Source organism: Triturus cristatus, chromosome 7, assembly GCF_964204655.1.
Source record: "Triturus cristatus chromosome 7, aTriCri1.1, whole genome shotgun sequence".
NCBI classification, from domain to species: Eukaryota; Metazoa; Chordata; class Amphibia; order Caudata; family Salamandridae; genus Triturus; species Triturus cristatus.
The window spans coordinates 859,171,914-859,191,097 of record NC_140590.1 but is presented as its reverse complement, the minus strand read 5'-3'; the positions used below and the strand labels follow the sequence as shown (position 1 = coordinate 859,191,097).

The 19,184-nt window shown below is 48.0% G+C and overlaps 1 protein-coding gene across 10 annotated transcripts in view; it reads left to right on the top strand.

Annotated features, from left to right (window-relative positions):
- The window catches only part of LOC146810747 (protocadherin alpha-C2-like), an 839,920-nt gene that overhangs the window by 518,596 nt on the left and 302,140 nt on the right, over positions 1-19,184 (top strand). The window contains exon 1 of one of the 10 annotated variants that reach the window (XM_085617787.1): positions 6,523-9,532. The exons of 8 other annotated variants lie outside the window; for them this stretch is intronic. In XM_085617787.1, the coding sequence (XP_085473913.1) occupies positions 7,007-9,532 (2,526 nt within the window). In that variant the 5' untranslated portion in view covers positions 6,523-7,006. Of the gene's footprint in view, positions 1-6,522; positions 9,533-19,184 lie in introns of those variants that run through there. One more of the 10 variants, XM_085617788.1, reaches the window with a different exon arrangement.

Genomic DNA, 19,184 nt, shown 5'->3' with positions numbered 1-19,184 from the left:
AACAGTCTTCTAGTGATACTAAAATCAAAACCTACTCATTGTTTAATCCTAATACAGTAAAAAAGTTAGACCACAAAGTGGACAGTGAAGCGGGTGGAAACACTCAAACTTTGCTTTACCAGCATGCAGCTGCAGTACCAGCACTACCACCACAACCACCTTGTTGCAAAGTCATCCTGTGCCCTGGGCACCCCTCCCCCCAAGTTTTTGCTGACCGGTACTGGTGGTAACTGACTGTGCCTGACCCTGGGCTTTGCCTAACCAGGCCCAGGGCCAATGCTATGCTGAAAGAGACACATTACAATACAGTTAAAGCACCTACATACACCAGGGTACAAAATGGTATGGTGTGTTACCCCTGTGATTGGCATGCCCTACCCTATTAGCCCCTAGTATATAATAGGGCAGGCGGATTGAAACTACCTAGAAGTCCCTAGTACTCTAGGGCATAGCAGGTTAGAGGCCAGCAGCTCTTTTTCCACTTACATGTGTACACTGCTGAAGCCTGAGGTCAGTTTAAAAGCAGCCCTGGTGCCAGGAGTGCTTTTATAAAGTAAGGGTTTGGGGAACTTACAAATGGATAACCTACAATGTTTTGGCATATTAGGTGTCCCAGGGGTGAGGGAGGGAGTGGGGGGGGGTAAGGTAGTTATAATGCTGACCCTTATAAAATGAGTTTTATATGCCCTGTGTTAAGTGAAATTTGATGCTAGGAGCACTGTGGAGGGAGAATCTGCAATACTTCTACTTATTCAGAACCCCTAAAGTGCCCCCTAGTTGTCTATGGGGAGGGGGTCCTGTAGATATAAGCAAAGTACTTATAAAATATGTTTTGTAAGTCCTGGTGCTGGAAAATGGCCCAAGTCATTTTTCCCATTGCAAATCCCCTGCTACATAGGTTAACATGGTAGGAAGTTATTGATTAATAACTCTTGATAGTAGAGGGCTAGAAGAGCCATTCAAAGACTTCCCCGAGTGGTATTAATAAATTCAACAATATGATATTGTTGAATTTCTCCTAAAGTGTACATACAAGAAATTATAAGAGTTTCTTGTTTGTAAGTCCAGATTCAGCCTTCCAGTGGTCTGCCCTGATTGGTCAGAATTAAGTGGATTAGCCAGGCTGCCTTGAAGAGGTGATAAAGAGCCCCTGGGGTCAACCAGCTCTGCTGGCAGCGCAGTGTGCTGTTCCATAGGAATGCCAGGCCGGGGGAGGAGTCGTAAACTAGGTTCTTCAAAGAGGAGAGCAGAGAACAGTGTAGTTTACAACTCTGAACTTTCCACCTTAGGCAGATGGTAGGATTAAGGAAGGTATGAGCAGATCCAAGGGGGAGAGTCTAAGTAAATTAGCCATCCTTGGGGTGTGTTTAGCTAGCTCTTACCTCCTTGCTGGAAAATCAGCCATTATGTTTTTGGAAGATTTGATGCACTCTGTGTCAAAATAATGCCACACTCTACAGGATGTAGTCATATCTTTGAGGCATTACCCTGCTCCCATTGGTCAGGAGTCACCTCCTGACTGACCCAGAGAACTTGGAATAAGTATCTGAGAAGGGCAGAGTCTCTCAGATCGGCTGCTTGAAACTTACTGAAGCAAGACCTTGCCAAGCTGAGAAGATTGCTGTACGAAGATTTCTAAGGCCTGAAAACTGCACCATCTGAAACTACAGCCCTGTGGATTATGTTCCTGAAAAAGAACTAAAGAGTAGACTCCCTGAAAGCTACAGGTTAAAAGAGCTCATCTGAAACATCACCACAATCCGCACCTTGGAGATCCACCAGTGAATGTGTAAGGGTTTTGTACCAGTGGATTGTGGGAACTGAAGTCCTCAACTTTCAAGGACCATCTTGGAGCTTCCACACCTTTGGGGTGAGTTTGAGACACTTTGGGACCCCTTGAGGAACGTCAGGAAGAAGTTCAAGAAGTTTGGAGAACTTTGGAAAAAAGCTCCATAGAGGGACCGACTCAATCTGGTCAGCCAGGCCGCCTGCCTTCAACCGCGAGCCGGCCAAGCCATCCAGGTTCATCCTGCTAAAAGCTCCATCGCTCCAACTTCCAGAGTTTGACCAGGACTAGAAGAAATCTGAAGCCGGCAAACCCTCACCAGATCCGGCTACATGAAGAGCATTGAGAGACCCCGCGAGAAAAAGCTCCAGAAAAGTTTCTACGTCCGCTCGTAGAAAAGGTGACCAGGAGCAACCGCGAACGCCAAGCCACCTGCCTTCCATCTCGTGCCGGCCTGGATTCCTGGGTTGTCCCGCTGAAGTGCTAAAGAAAAAGTTTCTAAGTCCGCTCCAGGGAAGTTGACCGGGAGTTCGTCAAAAGGCAATCCGGCGAACCCTCGCCGAATCCGGACTGGCTTGGAGCTTCGAGGGACCTTGGGGAGAAAAGCTCCAGAAAAGTTTCTAAGTGTGAAGGTAGAAACTGAGACCGGGACCTGCCGCGAGCTGTAGCTGCCCAGGGCTCCATCGCGGTCGGCCTGAAACTTTGACTTTGACCCGGTCTATCGCGAGCAGGTATCCCAATATATAATCTTCATAGTGTTATATTTCGTTAAATCTGTGAAAATTCATATCTCTGGTTCCCTACATTGGATGTTTGTCGTTTTGGTGTAATTTTAAAGATACAAATATTTCCTATTTATATAAATTGGTATTGGATTTTTATTATGTTGTGTCTTAATTATTTACTGAATTGGAGTTTTTAAATGCTTTACATACCTGTCTTTGAAGTTAAGCCTGCCTGCTCGCAGTCAAGCTACCAAGGGTTGAGCATAGGAATAATTTTTGAAGACCTATGCTGAGTCCTACCATGTGTTAGTGGCCTTATTGCCGGTGGCAGACCTACATTTGCCCTTACCAATAACCCACTTTCCAACACACCTGAATTATCATCTAGGAAGCCTCACACCGGCAACATATATCCTGCAAACTCTGCCATTGGTACTGCAGGATCCATCATGCCTGCTACATGGCATGATGATTCCATATCTCCTCATCCTTGTTCAACTATCCTTGTTCAACTGTGTAATTGGTAACTGATCCAGTGGCACCATTTCAACCCGCTCACCAGCCCGTCATCTCTCACTCTGCCTCTGAGCATCACCATTTTCGCACAGAATGTCCTTGCGAAGACCATCAATGGTCTAGTTCTACAGTTGACACTGCCCATCCACTCTCTTCCTTAAGGGCCTCAATAGCTCTACAGAGCTATCAGGCAAACAACACCAAGTCACTAGAAGTGGCAACGCAGAAGGTGGCATGTACTCTCAACTTTCCAACAAACAAGCTTGAGTTCATCCCGCACTATGTCTCCGGGCCAAACACGACATTCTTAACAGGAGCACAATCTTGAAACTGGGGCAGCAGCAAGCACCAGACATATCAACTCTACCCACCTGGAGTCTATTGAGTTCAGAGAAAATCCAGCCCATAGGGGGAAGAGACATCACCGTCACAACGTGGTCTTCTTCGGACTTGGTTAACCTTGTTTGCCATCTTAAGGACACATTTTCCATGTGGTAGATCGAGCTGTCACCTGTGCTACCACCTCACTACCCCAGCCCACTATCACCAACTCTTAGTACCTATAATGCACCGGATTCCAGAAACTTGAGAGGAGCCATCGGCTCTGATTTCTGCTAGTACTTACCAACACCCTTGACAGGTGTCAGTGTTAACACAGTGGGTAAATTTTGGGAAGTCACTTCTCAGTTCCAGCAGGGTAAATAACTCCACAAGAATGTGCAGCCCACTTCCAACTTCTAGCATGTGAACTCAAGATAGGGATTGCAAAAGGTCTCCCCCAGTGTATATTCACAGTCTCTTTATCACCCTCGGAGGAATACGATCCCCCTGCTCGAGCCTTGCCCACCCTTGCACCAAACTCCAACACCAGTACCCGAATCTACATGTGGTCTCCCCATACCACTTCCCCCCAGCAAGACTCCCGCCTCTGCAATACCCAGGTGAAACAGGAAACTTACACCAGATCTGTTGGACGGATGGCTTTTGTCACCCGAACTATAACGCCAGATGGAGTTGATCAATTATCTGGCCATAACATTGAAACTGTCAACATCCCCAAGTTCTCCCTTTTTGTTTGGAACGTGGCTGTTATCAAAGAGAAAATCAACAACCACATGTGGTCTCATTTTGTGAGCTCCTTTTCAGTTGTATGCCTACAGGGAACATGGGTGGTCTTGCCTGCCCATATCAATGGTTTCAAACCCCTCCATTTACCAGCTATTACATCTACATCTGGTCTCCCAAAAGCTGGTCTTACGACTTTCATATTGACCATAGTCTATGCAAAACGTTTCCACTATGCTGCAGATACACCGTTCTATCAGGTCTTCGGCCTGGAATTCGTCTCAGGCTCATGATTGGACATAGTCAACTTTTACAACAACATGCCAATAGTAGACAGAGGCTGTATTCTGTTGAAATTAGATTACGCCCTGGACTCCCTAAACCCCAGCGGTGGCAGGGAGCGGCGCCTGATTAGGGAGGCAACTTCAATGGTCATCGTTGCCCTCCTGCCTCTGAAGATGCTTGCAGCATAACCGACTGTGAAGGGAACTTCTTGCCTCACTTTTCCCGCGATACATTGCATTAACTATTTGAGGATGAAATGTAATATGTATTTCACAAATTAACATAGTTCCATGAATGTTTCTTCCCTTTAACCTTCGCAGGCATGGGACAGGGTTCTTGAATTGATTTTATCCTACTGTCTCTTGATTTAGCTGCCAGGGCGAGTGAGCAGCTAGTACATAATCTTGCCTTTAGGGCCAATCTTCCCCAAAGTCTTACTCTCTTGATTGGAGACCTGGGCAGAGGAGAGTGGCTTTCTCTCAAACATCCAGTATGTGTTCAGGAGAGGGATGGGGACAGAAGATCAGTGCTTTTGACCATGTGTTCCACTCCAAATTGTGGGTCATTAAGAGAGGCTTGGGCATTGGTAAACAAGTTATCAACACCATCAGGGAAATGTACTGTTATTCTAGTGCTACAGTAAGATTGTGGCCAGGGGGTTAGGGCTGGTGGGGGGGGGGGGGGGGGGTCTGAAATGTTTGGGTATGCAGGGGTGACAGGCAAGGGTGTGTCCTTGCTCCTTTTCTGTTCTTCCTCTATATCAACCACTTGGAGAGGAAACTAGTTTCAAGGTGTGGAGACATGCCCCAGATTGGAAAGCAGACAACGTGGTGTACAGTTCTATAAGGGCGCGAGGAGTAAGTGCGGCACTACAGCTCAATACGAGACCTCCTGGAGGCCTGGCACTTGTCCAGACGCCGTTTCCTCTAAGCCAGCCTCATGAAAAACATATTACAGGCTTGGGGCCCGTTCTCTGGCGGGGCTGGAGCTGCTCCGGGGAAAGGCCGTCCGCAGCACTGTAGTTTAGCTCGAGCTCAGGGAGGGGACTTCTAACATGACTGTTTGCCAAGGCTTCTTAGGAAGATGAGGTCGGGAAAGGATTCCTAACCTGCCTGCCTGGGTGTTTTCACTCTGGTGCTTCTTTTTGCATCCTTTCCTCACGGCCCAATGATGTTGACAAAACAATAACAGTAATACTGATATTAGTAATTACACTTTAGAAGACATACAAGTATTGATTCTTACATATATAGCATTAATACAACTGTTGATTGCACGATAATAACCATCACTAATAATATACGCCTCTATACGAAGATTGTCTCGTGCCCCTTGTTACAAGTAGTTCTGCCAGCATTCGCAACGATGCTCGTTATATCGACCTGGAAGGATGAAGGGCCGTAGCAGCAACTATGTACATTTGTCCTCTGAGCAATCCCTATCATAAGTGTTCGGGGGCTTACTGGATCGAGCCTGTGGGTTCAACGGAAGCTTCTGGAATCATTGGCGAATAAATCCTTTGAAACGTAGTCTTTGTAAAAGCATCCAGTCTGGTATGTGTGCCCACGAGGGTTGTATTAACCACACCCATCAAATGGCGCCTTCGCCCTAATACAGCGTCTTTAACACGGCATGCCGATTATCCTCTGCTGTTTACTCCTGAGCCGATACTATTTTTTAAAAGGACTCGTGTGTATGTATGGCTGCACAAGATATCTGTGTGATTCGGTTGACACCTGTAATTCTACATACGTCTTAGTGCATGGACAAGCTTCATGTTCACGTGTCTGTTTGCAATTATTGGTGTCGCTAACTGCTTACGAGTGCTTTCGTGCGCGTCTGCTTGTGTTGTCGCCGCATGTGCAAATTTTTCAAGAGTGTTTACACGCAGGTACCTACCTGTTAATAATTCTGTCGACGCCTCGGTGAATAAGAGCGTTTTGAAATTCATGTTTCACGTGTCTGTGGTTTGTGTACATCTGCGCCGGGTGCGCTGGGCAGGCTGTATGTGTGCGCGCGCCTCTGTTTCTATGGTCACAATATGGATGAACGAGTGCGTGCATCTGTGGAAGAGGGGCGTGTCGACCACATGTATCAATGGCTTCTTTGGACATGTGCTCTTGAAGTCTGCGTGTGATGTGTGACACGGACAACATCTCTTTGGGGAGCGGTGTATAGCACACTGGAAGTGCAGAAGCGACGACGCATGCTCCACAATCAGCCCTTCCTTCGCGATTCATAAAAAATGCACAGCCGTGTTGCTGCTACTACTTGGCTGGTTAAACGCCTGGCTCACGGCAGCCCGTGATTATCTCCGGTCGGTGGCGTGGCCTGTGCGCGACCCTCCCGGATCCACCTCCGCCTGTCTGCCCCTGTCCGAGGTGCTGAACATGCAGCAGGCTTGAGCGGCGCCCCTCCCTCCTCCTGCAGGATCCTCTCCGCGGCTGCAGAAGGAGCGGGGCTGCAGCGTGAGCTGGGAATAACAGGCCTTATCAAGGAGGAGGCGGAGCGCGCTCAAGAGGCAAGCGAAGACATGGATTTACTAGGGAGACAGCCACCGACCGCGCCCAGGGACACGCGCCGGTGGCCCGGTCATGGACGGTGACTTGGTGCCGGGAGACCTCGGAGGATGCGCGGGGGTCTACTCGGGGAGGAAATGGCTTTCCCCCCGAGGCACGGGTGGCTGCTGTTCATCGCCACCCTGAGCGTCCTTGCTCTGCGCCTGGCTGCAGAGCAGATTCGCTACTCGATGCGGGAAGAACTCAACCACGGAGCCTTCGTGGGCAACCTTGTGCGCGACCTGCGGCTGGACCTGGCGCAGCTCTCCGCCCGGGGCTTTCGCCTCACCTCGGGCAGCAGCCGCCAGTACTTCGACGTCAACCAAGGCAACGGGGTGCTCTTCGTCAACGACCGGGTGGACCGGGAGGCGCTATGCGATGGGCGCCCCACCTGCGCCCTGACCCTGGAGGTGGTCATCGGGAACCCGGTGGAGGTGCACAACGTGGAAGTGGAGGTCCTGGACATCAACGACAACGCGCCCACTTTTCCTAGAAAGGACTACTACTTGGAGATCAGCGAGTCGGCCCTACCGGGGGCGCGCTTTCCCATCGAGAGCGCGCAGGACCCCGACGTAGGCTCCAACTCCATTCAGACCTACAAGCTGAGCCAAAGTGACCACTTTGCTTTGGACCTGAAACCTTTCAACGGAAACAGCAAGCTCATCGAGATAGTGCTCAAGAAGGCCCTGGACAGAGAGCAGAGGGGGCTGCACCAGCTGGTACTCACTGCCGAGGATGGGGGCAGCCCCCCCAGGTCTGGGACGGCCCAGATTTCGGTGAAAGTGGTCGACACCAACGACAACCCCCCGGTATTTGACAGGTCCACCTACAAGGTGAGCGTGCTGGAGAACGCAGCGAGGGGCACCCTGGTGGTCAAGCTGAACGCCACTGACACGGATGAAGGGTCCAACGGGGAGGTGGTCTACTCTTTCAGCAGCTTCACTCCCGAGAAAGTCCGGCAGCTGTTCAGCATCGACAGCAAGACGGGGGAAGTAAGGGTTAACGGAAGTGTGGACTACGAGGAGGCCTCCTCCTACGAGATCTATGTCAAGGCAACGGACAAGGGCCCTGTGTCCATGGCCGGGCACTGCAAGGTGCTGGTGGAGATCACGGACTCCAACGACAACGTGCCCGAGGTAGTGGTGACCTCGCTGTACTCCCCGGTGCCCGAGGACGCCCAGGCAGAGACGGTGGTGGCCTTGATGAGTGTGGCCGACCTGGACTCCGGCCTGAACCGGCATGTCAGCCTCACCATCCCGCCCGGCCTCCCCTTCAAACTCAACTCATTTAGAAACTCCTACACTCTAGTGACTGACGGGCCCCTGGACCGGGAGCAGACTCCTGCCTACAACATAACTCTGACGGCCACGGATGGCGGGACGCCGCCCCTCTCCTCGCAGAAGACCATCCGGGTGGAGGTTTCAGACGTCAATGACAACCCGCCTCGGTTCGAAGAGACCTCCTACTCTGTGTATGTGAACGAAAACAACGCCCCCGGGGTGTCTCTGTGTATGGTGAGGGCCACAGACCCCGATGACAAGGAGAACGCCTACGTGTCCTACTCCTTGCTCAAGGGGGACATCCAGGGCCTTCCGGTCACTTCCTACGTCTCCATCAAATCGGATAATGGTAACATCTACGCGGCCAGCTCCTTCGACCATGAAAAACTGAGGGAGTTCGAGTTTGTTGTGCAGGCGCAGGATGCGGGGAGCCCCCCTCTCAGCAGCACGGTGACCGTCAGCCTGTATGTGGTGGATCAAAACGACCATGCCCCCAAAATCCTGTACCCCTCTTCTGCCAACGGCTCCAGCGCCATGGAAATGATCCCCCGGACTGCCAACGCGGGTTACCTGGTGACGAAAGTGATCGCCATCGATGCCGACTCCGGGCAGAACGCCTGGCTCTTTTACTACATCTCCCAGGCCTCGGACCCGCACCTCTTCAAAATGGAACTGCACACGGGGCAGATCCGGACTACCCGAAAAGTGGGGGAGGACAGTATTAGCTCCTACAACTTGACTTTCCTGGTGAGGGACAATGGGCAGCCTGCCCTCACCTCCTCGGCAGCCATCACGGTGGCCGTCGTGGACCGGGTGTCCAAGATCCTGCCGGACACGAGGCGGCACGTGAAAAGCACAAAGAACTCCTCGGAGATCACTCTGTACCTCATCATCGCCCTGAGTGCCATCTCCTTCATCTTCCTCCTGACCGTCCTCGTGCTGGCGGCCTTCAAGTGCTACCGGTACAGCGTGTACGGCCAGTCCTGCTGTGCAGGGCTCTGCGGGGTCAAGCCCCGGGGGCCGGCCGAGATGTACAAGCAGGCCAACAACAACATCGAGACCCGCATCCCCCACGGCCTGAAGGTGCAGCCGCACTTCATCGAGGTGAGGGGGAACGGCTCCCTCACCAAGACCTACTGCTACAAGGCCTGCCTGACGGCCGGCTCGGGCAGTGACACCTTCATGTTCTACAACACGGGGGGCCCGGGAGGCACGGGCCCCCACGCCGTCATCGCGGAGAGGCACCTGACGGGCCAGAGCGAGCAGAGCGCACAGAACCTGATCATTTTTAAAAGTGAGACCACCACTCCCAACGAGGTGAGCGCAGACGAGGCAGAGCTCTCGAGGTTACTGATAGCGCCTTGCCTGTTTCAGGGGTGAAAATACCACTAGTGGAACGGGTGCAGTGGCACCAGGGCCGTGGGGTGTGAGGTTTCTGTTGCCCCCTCCCCACCCCCAAGCTGTGGTTGCCTTCCTCTTCGTTTCCGGTTGCAGTGAGGATTGTCCATGTATTTGATAAGGCCTATGATACCCCTGCTACGCAACAGCTTTATTTACTGCCATATTCTATCATTCGCTGTTTTAAATGTATTTAGTTATTTGTTCTAACTTTGTGCCAATGTATTGCTGACAAGGGCAGCTTCATAGTGCTGCGTGGCCAGGAGAGCACTTCCGGGAGAGGGATATTAGTGAATTTGGCTGTCAGTACTGACCAGTGCTCCAAATGCCAGTAGATGCCGCGGTTTTAAACATGTGTTGACTTCTTTCATTTTTTTGTGTTATGTTTTATGCTACAGTATACTAGAGTCGACTCTGCAATGGCGTGGCTCCGTTCTCTAAATTCATCTATTGTGGGATGCTGCGTTCTGCTTTTGCGCTGTTTTGTATGTTTTGGTATGTAGCGGTATGCTATATTTGTGCGGCACATGGCAGCCATACGTGTGGCCTTGTAGCCTGTGGGCTGGCCGAGGCCTGCGCCTTGCAGGTGCTTAAGGTTCAGGGTTTGACTCATCACTTGATGACGTGCGCCTCTGATGGTTGCTGGCCCATCCCTAACGTCGTGTTGTGTCCATTCTGTGTCAGAACAGATGCATTTTGCTTCGGTATGTACAGGATTAGCTGTAGTAGATATGATATGCCATGGTATGGTATGATGACACAATATGATATTGTGTAAAGAGGGGAATTATTTTCATTGATACGATTATGGTACAGTGGGTTAATGCACAGTGTGTGGTGTTAGGCATCGCTTAATATGTACTGCTGCTCTATGCTACATTAAGTGACGATATAGTCTATTATTGTATGTTCTGCCTGCTTATGTTATGATGGGCAATCATATGCTATGTTTTGTTACTGGAAGGTAGGCATGTATGGTTGCACAAGGGGCTTCTGAGAGAGTAACACAGATTGAGTTCTTTATGGGCTCCTTATTTTGAAGCCCCCACCCCCCTAGGTGGGCCACACATGTGCATTTCTAATGTTGTGATGTACGAATAGGTTGTCTCAGCTGCCAGGGCAGTTCTGTAACAGAGCCTTTCCCAGGTCACTGCCCCGATGGTGGGGCTGGAGTTGGACCCACCCACACCTTAGCACAAAGTGAAGCTCCTAGAAGCTATTGCCGCCCTAAAAGCTGCGAACAAGGAGCTGTGATCAGCCCCACAGTGCGCTGCAGCTGTGTGGTTTCATGGTGCTGGCACAAAACACGCTCCATCTGTAGACGGAAGACAATTATACATGTACCAGTGTGTGAGCACCGCCTGTTTGAAGAGGGGCGCTGATCCCGTTGAAATATTTTCTGTGACTACCGGAGTGATTAGTAAGCTGCATGTTGTCCCCGCACCATCCTTTCCATGGAAGTCTTTTGTGTAATTGAGCTTGGAGGCATAAAATGGCAGCGCCGTCCCACCTAAAAGGCATTCCCAGAGCCAGCGCCTGGGGATGATGCAACAGAAGGCAACTCGTTACACCCGCGCTCCTCGTAGGAGTAGGAAGTGGGCAGGTGGGATGTGTCATGGCTCGCCGTGGCGTGGTTGCCATGCCTTTTCTCCCATGTGTCTATGAACATGATAAACGAGGTCAGACACCCCGCACTCTGCCCCCACACATCCGTAATCGATGATGATTCCCTCACACTGTTGTGAGATCATCAGCTTGTTCAGAATGGGCTTCACTGCGAGTGAAATCACCACTGACCTCACTGTCTGAAGGACGGGATGTCCTCCTTCAGGGGCATTGGGTTTCCTTTGTAGTGGTTAGTTAATGATTTCCAGTTTAAACACCAGCTTTATCGAGAGCATATTTAATGTGACATCTTTGTCAGCTGTTCCCCCATGTTCTTTGCATGTGTTGGGACAAAAACGCAAGGTTAGCTTTAAAGTGCAGGAGTTCACCACCAGACAGAATACTCTGGCCCTTTTAATTGTGAATATCTCATGATCCAGGGGTCGTAGAATCTCCAAGATGGTGGCTCCATGCGCTAGAAGAGACTGCCCTAATAATGAGGAGTAGTAAACAACAGTCTGAGCCACAGGGACCATAGTCCTTAGGAGCAGCGGGACTAGAAGCGAGCCCACTGGGGCCCCCCAAGCACTTTTATGGCCTCATTAGCATGCAGGCCACCTGGGTGTTGTTCAGCTGCATCAAAGCAGGGTTCACCGATCCGTAAAAATACAGGAGGGGGCAGGTAGGTCAGTGTGCCCCCCAGTCAAGGTCACCACTCAGTTCACCTGCATTTTTAGTATTTGGTTCAAGATTCATCCACCCTCCAGTCTCATTCAATCTCTAGGAAGGGCTTCCCATCATGGTGTCCATGCCTCTAGACTCCTTGGGCTGGCTTATGGCTTCCATCCAGACAAGGACAATAGTTGCAGTTGGAACGACAAGTAAACTTCAGGAGGGGGCTTCAAGCTTGTCCCCTTCCAAGGTGAAATTGCAAGCACTCATTTACATGATCTGGAAGCACCACAGCAGGTTTCATGGAGGTCAGTGTCGAGGAACGTATTTATTAACGATCTAGGTCACATACCAATATCCTACATGTTTGGTCGGACAAGAGCCACCTGCTAATTAGATAAAGTAGAATAATAAGTTTGACAATCCAACCAAGTAGGTTGGGTAGATTTTTCCACTTCTGAAGGTCTCGTATGAGGCGACTCTAGTCTCACCTACCAGAATACAGTCTGGTGACCCCTGCATGTGTATTGGTGGCTGTGAACAACTTCCAGCGGCTTGTGAGGGTGAAATCCCTTGTTGATTTCCCTCATAATGTCCAAGAGACAGTAGAGCATGGATTATTTGTCCTCAGGGCTTTAAGTGGGCCGGGTCTCACCGGCGCTGAGCACCGGCAGTTTTTTAAAGGGGGGCTCGAAACGGGTCTCTGTCGGTTTTTTTTTGTTCCCTGACACAGGCAGTCCGTTTTTTTTCCAGACGGCAATGACAACAGGCACATTGATGTGCGTGTGCTCACACTGCTCACTTCTCACTAGTAGAGAAGTTACGGCATGACGTCATGCCGGGTGTGCCTTGTAAGGGAACGGAAATCCTTTAAAGAAAAGCATTTTCTCCCTGGATTTCCCTTCTTTTTTTGAAACTCAGGAGCAGCAACATTGTCGTGGTGTCACCTGGGCTTTAAGTGGAATCTTTTTCAATATTATATATACAAGCCATAGTTGCTGCTTAATTATCTTATGCAACTAACAACCATTTACAAAACCAATAGTCCTGACTTATTGTAGGTATGATGTTACTTGTTGCATCATATATCTGGATGCAAAGACAGAAACAGCAAAATATAAGTTGGGCAGCACACTAAGCTAATCGAATATTTTTAGCTTACGTGCTTTTAAGCCATGCTCTTACTTAAATTTGCCACGCACCTTTTAAAGACCCACCGCCCAGTTTTTTCATCCCACTTAAAGCCCTGGTTGTCCTTGTCTCTGGTCAGCATCCATGCAGACTCTTATAACCTCCACTTGCAGAAATATAAAATGTCCGCAAACAGGTAAGAGTAACCCTAGAATTAAGTACACCGCTAGTGAGTAGGCATTATCTCCAATAATCAGATGGTTCAATATTTGCCTTATTATAATAACATTTTTAAACATAGGGCCCGATTCACAAAAGTAATCTGAGACAAAATCCTAACTGTATGACTTTCGGTATTCACAAAATGCATTTAGGAGTACTAAAGTTAGGAATCCTAACTTTAGTACTCCTAAATGCCCTTTGTGAATACCGAAAGTCAGAAAGTTAGGATTTTGTCTCAGTGAAACTTAAATTTTGGTCTTAAGAAGACCAAAATGTAAGTTTAACTTAGACCAAATCCTAACTTTACGACCTTTGGTATTCACAAAATACATTTAGGAGTAGTAAAGTTAGAATTCCTAACTTTACTACTCCTAAATACCCTTTGTGAATAGCAAAAGTCGTAAAGTTAGGATTTTGTATCAGATTACTTTTGTGAATCGGGCCCCATGTTTCGGACATTCCACTCATAAAGTATTTGAAGTAGCCATTATCTGCCCAGGTACCTGGGAACAATTTAGAAGGAGAGGCCAAAAGGCACCTATGGTTCCAGGGTTCCATGTGTTTTTCAACACACCCCTAGGACACTTGGCACAAACTTGAAAGGCTCAGAATATTGTTCCATGTTCATAAAACTGAAGGAGGAATCTTTCCTTTACAAGTCACCTGTGATTGCCGGCTCTGGGGATCCAGGTCTGCCTAGCGGAGAGCGAATCAGAAATTCATTTATCAGTCGGAGGAGATTATCTGTCCTCTGTTTTTTGTTTTTTTTGTTTTAATAGTTGGCACTAATTGGCTTCTATGTTGACAGTGTCTGTGGGAAGAAACTAAGGAATTTGCCCCATGTTCTTTGGACAAAGGCCAAGGACTTTTGTGTATATCAAGTTTGAACTTCCCTTTCATTTGCTTGAGTGTTAGTGATGCACAGTGGAGCCCTGCATGAACATCTGGCACCACTATGGAGTGTCTCAGGCTCAGACGATTTGAGTCTGGTGCAGTTTGAACCCGTAATTCCAGGACGTAATTTCGATCAAGCACCGAATATCATATCTTTAATGACTATAATAATGGAGCATCATTCGTAAGGGTGCATCTCTGCTCGATGTGGTGTTTGACTTTTTTACTGTGTTTGGGCTTTCTGTTTTTCCGAAGTGTGGCTACTGGCTTTGGGCATTAAAGAGGCTTATTCATATTGCTAGCCTCCAATCTTGCCATAAAACATCACTGTATAATGTTTAAAATTCTATCTCTTTCGAAGGCACACAATCCTACCTACATATAACACAACTCCATAGACAAAAAAGGAGAATACAGACCCTTGTCACATCACTTAGCTTGAGGCAGCAGTCAAATGCAAATTCTACTAAACGAAGCTCCTAAAAAAACTGCACCCTTCAAACCAGAAGAACAGTGACCAGTGGTAGTCGCTGGATCGAGATTTAGTAGCCTGAAAAGAGATGCACTGTGGGAAAATGTGTGTGAAGTGTTGCATCCTAAAGCACATTTCACCAGCACCAACATATGAAACTTGGTAGGGGTATTACTGTAATGGGTGCATCTGATAATGGAACTCTTGCGCAAACTAAAGGTAAAAGGTGCATTATAAGGTTTATCAAAAAGTTGCCTTGCACATTCATTACAGAAGTAATGCCCTAACCTTCCTTGGCCATAGAACCAGCAAGAATGGGACAAAAATAACACATGTTCGCCTTTTGGGCTATCTCTTCCAGCTTTGACTGGGCCAGTACAAGACTGAATCTGTGCCTCCCATAAACTCCTGAACTTAAAGGCAAAACTTAAACCTAACTGATCAATCTTCATCTCTGATGCGGAATAGATATGAGACCTGTCAACACTTCCCGTCCTTGGAAAATAGTGTACATACTATATGAATGCCTTATGTAGACATAATGAATTGTAAAGTAATCTGCATATGATGATGTCAAAAAGCAATTTACCACCAGGAACAGAGACACACTGTATTAAATAAAGCTGTGCAATGCACTGCCTCCCTGAGATTACAATGAAAGGTCCAAAATGTAGGGAGTAGTGGGCTACAAGCCCACAAAAGTGCTTTGGTGCCCCCTCGGGTGCATGAAGCGCTATATAAATGCTATGTTATGCAATGAAAAAACAACAAAAATACAGAACACACAATAGTCATTTACTCTATCACGCGTATCAATGTAAACATGTCTAATACATTTGCTGCTCAAAACATACCTAGAAACCATTAAGTTTTGCAGTGGACATTAAAGAAACAAAATAAACATAAATAATCAAGTAGATCCCTCGACACACTATGTTTTACGTAAGGAGCGGCAATGGACATTGAAAGTAAGGGCATAGTTGTGCTTGTAGGAGAAATATAGCACATGTGTTGCACAGTTTGGGTTCAAGTTGACAAGAGTCCCGGGAATAATCTCCAAGGAGCAGCACTCAGTGTGGCCTTGTGAAGATCTCTGTAGAGAAACATACAGAGCTGGCTTCTGCCTATGACAGCACAAGAAAGGGCCTTCGCTCGGGCACTTGAGAGCCCCGTCTTTAAGGATTACTGTCCTTAAAGCAGGTTAATTGTTCTTACTCATGTGGAGACGTGAATGGTTCTTAATCCTGAGCCTGGAGGATTGGGATGCTCGGATTATGTCTTCTGTGCAAGGAACAGATCTGCACTTCACAGCCCCGCAGGCCTTCCGCAGGTTATGATTGTGCTTTTGGGCTGCTGTGCTGTGCCCAAGGACACTGTTTGCAGATCTGTGGGCGCGACCATTTCCAGGCAGGTGTGCTGGGGTGATCATGCAAGCTGCAGAATGTCATACAGCAACCATGTGCTTCAAGAGCCTTCCAGCTAGGCGTGCTGAGGCACCCCACAGCTCCTGTCTTTGACATATGCCTATTACACAGCAAACGCACTACGAACCCTAAAAATCGACCCCTGCTCAGGGAGGAACCAAACTAACTATGTTTCTGGAAAGACAAGAGAAGTGACCTGTTTCAGGGGTCCTTCAACTAAACCCACACCTCAGGAGCAACATTTCAAAACAATATCCCAGAATCCTCTCCTCTAACCCCATCGTAGATTACCCTGGAACTGTCCATTTCTTGCATTTCATAATCTCTGCTCCACCTAGTGCTTTGGTGCAACCAAACTATTCCTGTATACAAATTCTACGTTTTCGGATTATTATGGCTGCTAGACCCTTATTTCAGCGTGAACTTGGTTTTGGGCCCACTTCCATGCTAGATGTGCGGTGCCAGGGTAAACATCTTTAACGAGTCCCACGCCGAGAAGCATTCCTTTTCAGACAACAATTAAGGTTGGCTTCCTGTCTCCCAACTGCGTCACTACATAGCTGTATAAAAAAAGAACATGTGTCCATTCTTTTCTAAACAGTCCTTCCCCGTGTGTGCATCGACCCAGTCACACGGTGGGACATTCGGCCTACTTTACTAATTGTATTACAGCCCAGTACAAGGCCCCTGCTGACTTTGTCAATGGGCTGCGCCGTGCTCTTCTGATCACAAGCAGCAGTGGACTATGTCCGACTCCCCCCTCCCCCCTCAATTTGGACCAGGCCGCGCACGTGTTTTCCACCAGGTTAATAGCAGACATCTTAAAATCAGCGCCAGGGCTATAACTGCACGCGCGACTAGTACATTATGTCACGGAGCACGCGCAGCCATAATATATTAAGTTTCTCACAGAGGGGAAGAGTTAATAATTGCCTGGCGGAGGGCGTTCGATTCCTGATGGAGAGGGGTGATTTTCTGTGCACTTTATGCTCCGTTGCCAGCGGACGGGGAAGTAGCAGGCACGAGGCCAGCTTGTGCATTAGCACAAATAATTCGCATGGCTCCGAGGAGCACTTGTTGCAGCCAGGCAATGCTCAATACTACAGCTCTGGCGATGCATAGATGGGATTTTAGGCCTTCCCAGCTCATTAATGCGAGCCTGTCTCTTATGCTGACTGACATCCGTTGAAAGCTAATCAAAATGGCAGCATTGGCAATCTGTAATAACATGATGTGAACCATACGCTTGCTCGTTATCGACCTCGCCCCACCCCACGGTTCTAAAAGCATTCACGGCCCAAATATGTTTAAAGTCAGAATAATAGGCACCGCAAGGTACAGAAGAGCTGCTCCGGGTAAAATTCAGTGTTATGCAATGAAAATAAATAGTGGTTTATCGGAGAAGGCAAAACGTGACGACTAAAAATGCGAATCTGACTTGTAATTGTACAAACTACCAGGAGTGCGTAGCATTCACCATTAGAGACAAACTCCTGGGTGGTTTGGGCAGATTTTTGTTATAACAGCAAACTGTGTAAATATTCTCATTTACATTAATTGTTCGGGCATTTATATCACTTAGTTATCAATAAAATCTGACACGGATTTTGCAATTTAATGCCAACCCCAGAGACCCCTGAAAAATCATCAACGTCTTTCACTCTGATTATGAAGCCAGTGCTTGGCGTGTTTTCTATCTTAGACTGTGGTAGCAATGAAACATGCTGATAAAAACACGTACAGCATTCCGTTATTACAGAGTATTTACGGCCCTCAACTATCATGCAGTCTGCAATTGACATTATAGCAACTGAAATGTGACAAAAGTATAATCTCTCCCATCCTACTGTAACATAGCCCTGTCTTCATAATTATGGTTTTACTGCGCTTGCAAATAATAATCCACCATTCACTACAAAAGGTGCAGCTTTTATGAAAAATTGTTCTTAGCTCCAGTGACTCAAAAGTTACAAAAATAAAATGGCACACGTGTTCCGTGCAGTGGGAGACCCTTTCAAAGGTCAACTGGTCACCATTTTGTTTTTCTTTGCTATATTCAGGTGTTATAATCCACCTAATATGGCGGAAGCTGTCCCCAGACAGCAATAATGCCAGTTAAGATCAAAAACATAGCAATACAGCACTGCCATGAAAAGTGCTGTTTTATGCTGCACAGTTTCCCTTTTGGTGCTCCGTAATTAAGTCAACCCAGCTGCATGATTTGGTTGCCATTTTTGCCTGATGCCAGTGGCCCTGGACTTGTGATGGCAGTGTTGAAGATAGCACTGAAGGCGATATCCTCAATAAGCCTCCAGCTCGTAGAGAAGAGCACCCTTTTATTACGAAGAAGAGCCCCCTCCTCTTATACATAAACAGGTCATCACTAGTCATGCTGAGTTCCACGATCTCTGTATGGTAAACAGACCCCTCAGTGGTTTATGATTATCCGGTTATGGCGAGAGGCAGCAGACTGCTTAGTGGCGCATTATTCCGTTTTGGTGTTTTAAGTGCTTTACTGTAATGTTATTGCTGACAATGCATGTACTGGGCGTTTTGGTTGGGGGTTACATTTATGCTGTTGTGTGTATGTATTTTTGCTCCTCTCCCCAGTCTACGGTCAGTTGAGGACGAAGTGTGAGCAAGAGCAGCCAATTTGGCTGTCCTTTTTTCAAGGGCCTTTGTGGTTCATGTGCGGTGTAGTGGGCCGGCACATAACCTTCTTCATAAGCCCCACTTCCCTTCTAAAAGGGGCTGATGCCCAGATGGGCAGTGGACCCATGCAGTGGGTGTACCTGTGGAACGCCAAAGATAAGCCTGTCCCCACCCATCCATGCCTGGATGGATCAAGGGGCCAGGCACTATGTCAGTTTCCTGAGACAAAATATAAATTATTCGTCTGCTCAGCTGCAAACCTTGCACCACAGTCTGGGAACTTGCTGCTGATATTTGATCTATCCTGGTAAGAGGAAAATCAGTATTATGCATGCGAATTTGTGTTAAAAGCTTGCACTAATTCTGGCTGTGGCCAAGGGGGCGATAACCGTGATAAGACAGAGAACCTGCCTATGCTAAGCCTGAATGGTGGTCTTTAGCTATTCAGAGCCAATATTTTTGATCCCGTCATGGACTATTGTCCTAATGTCTTATTTCT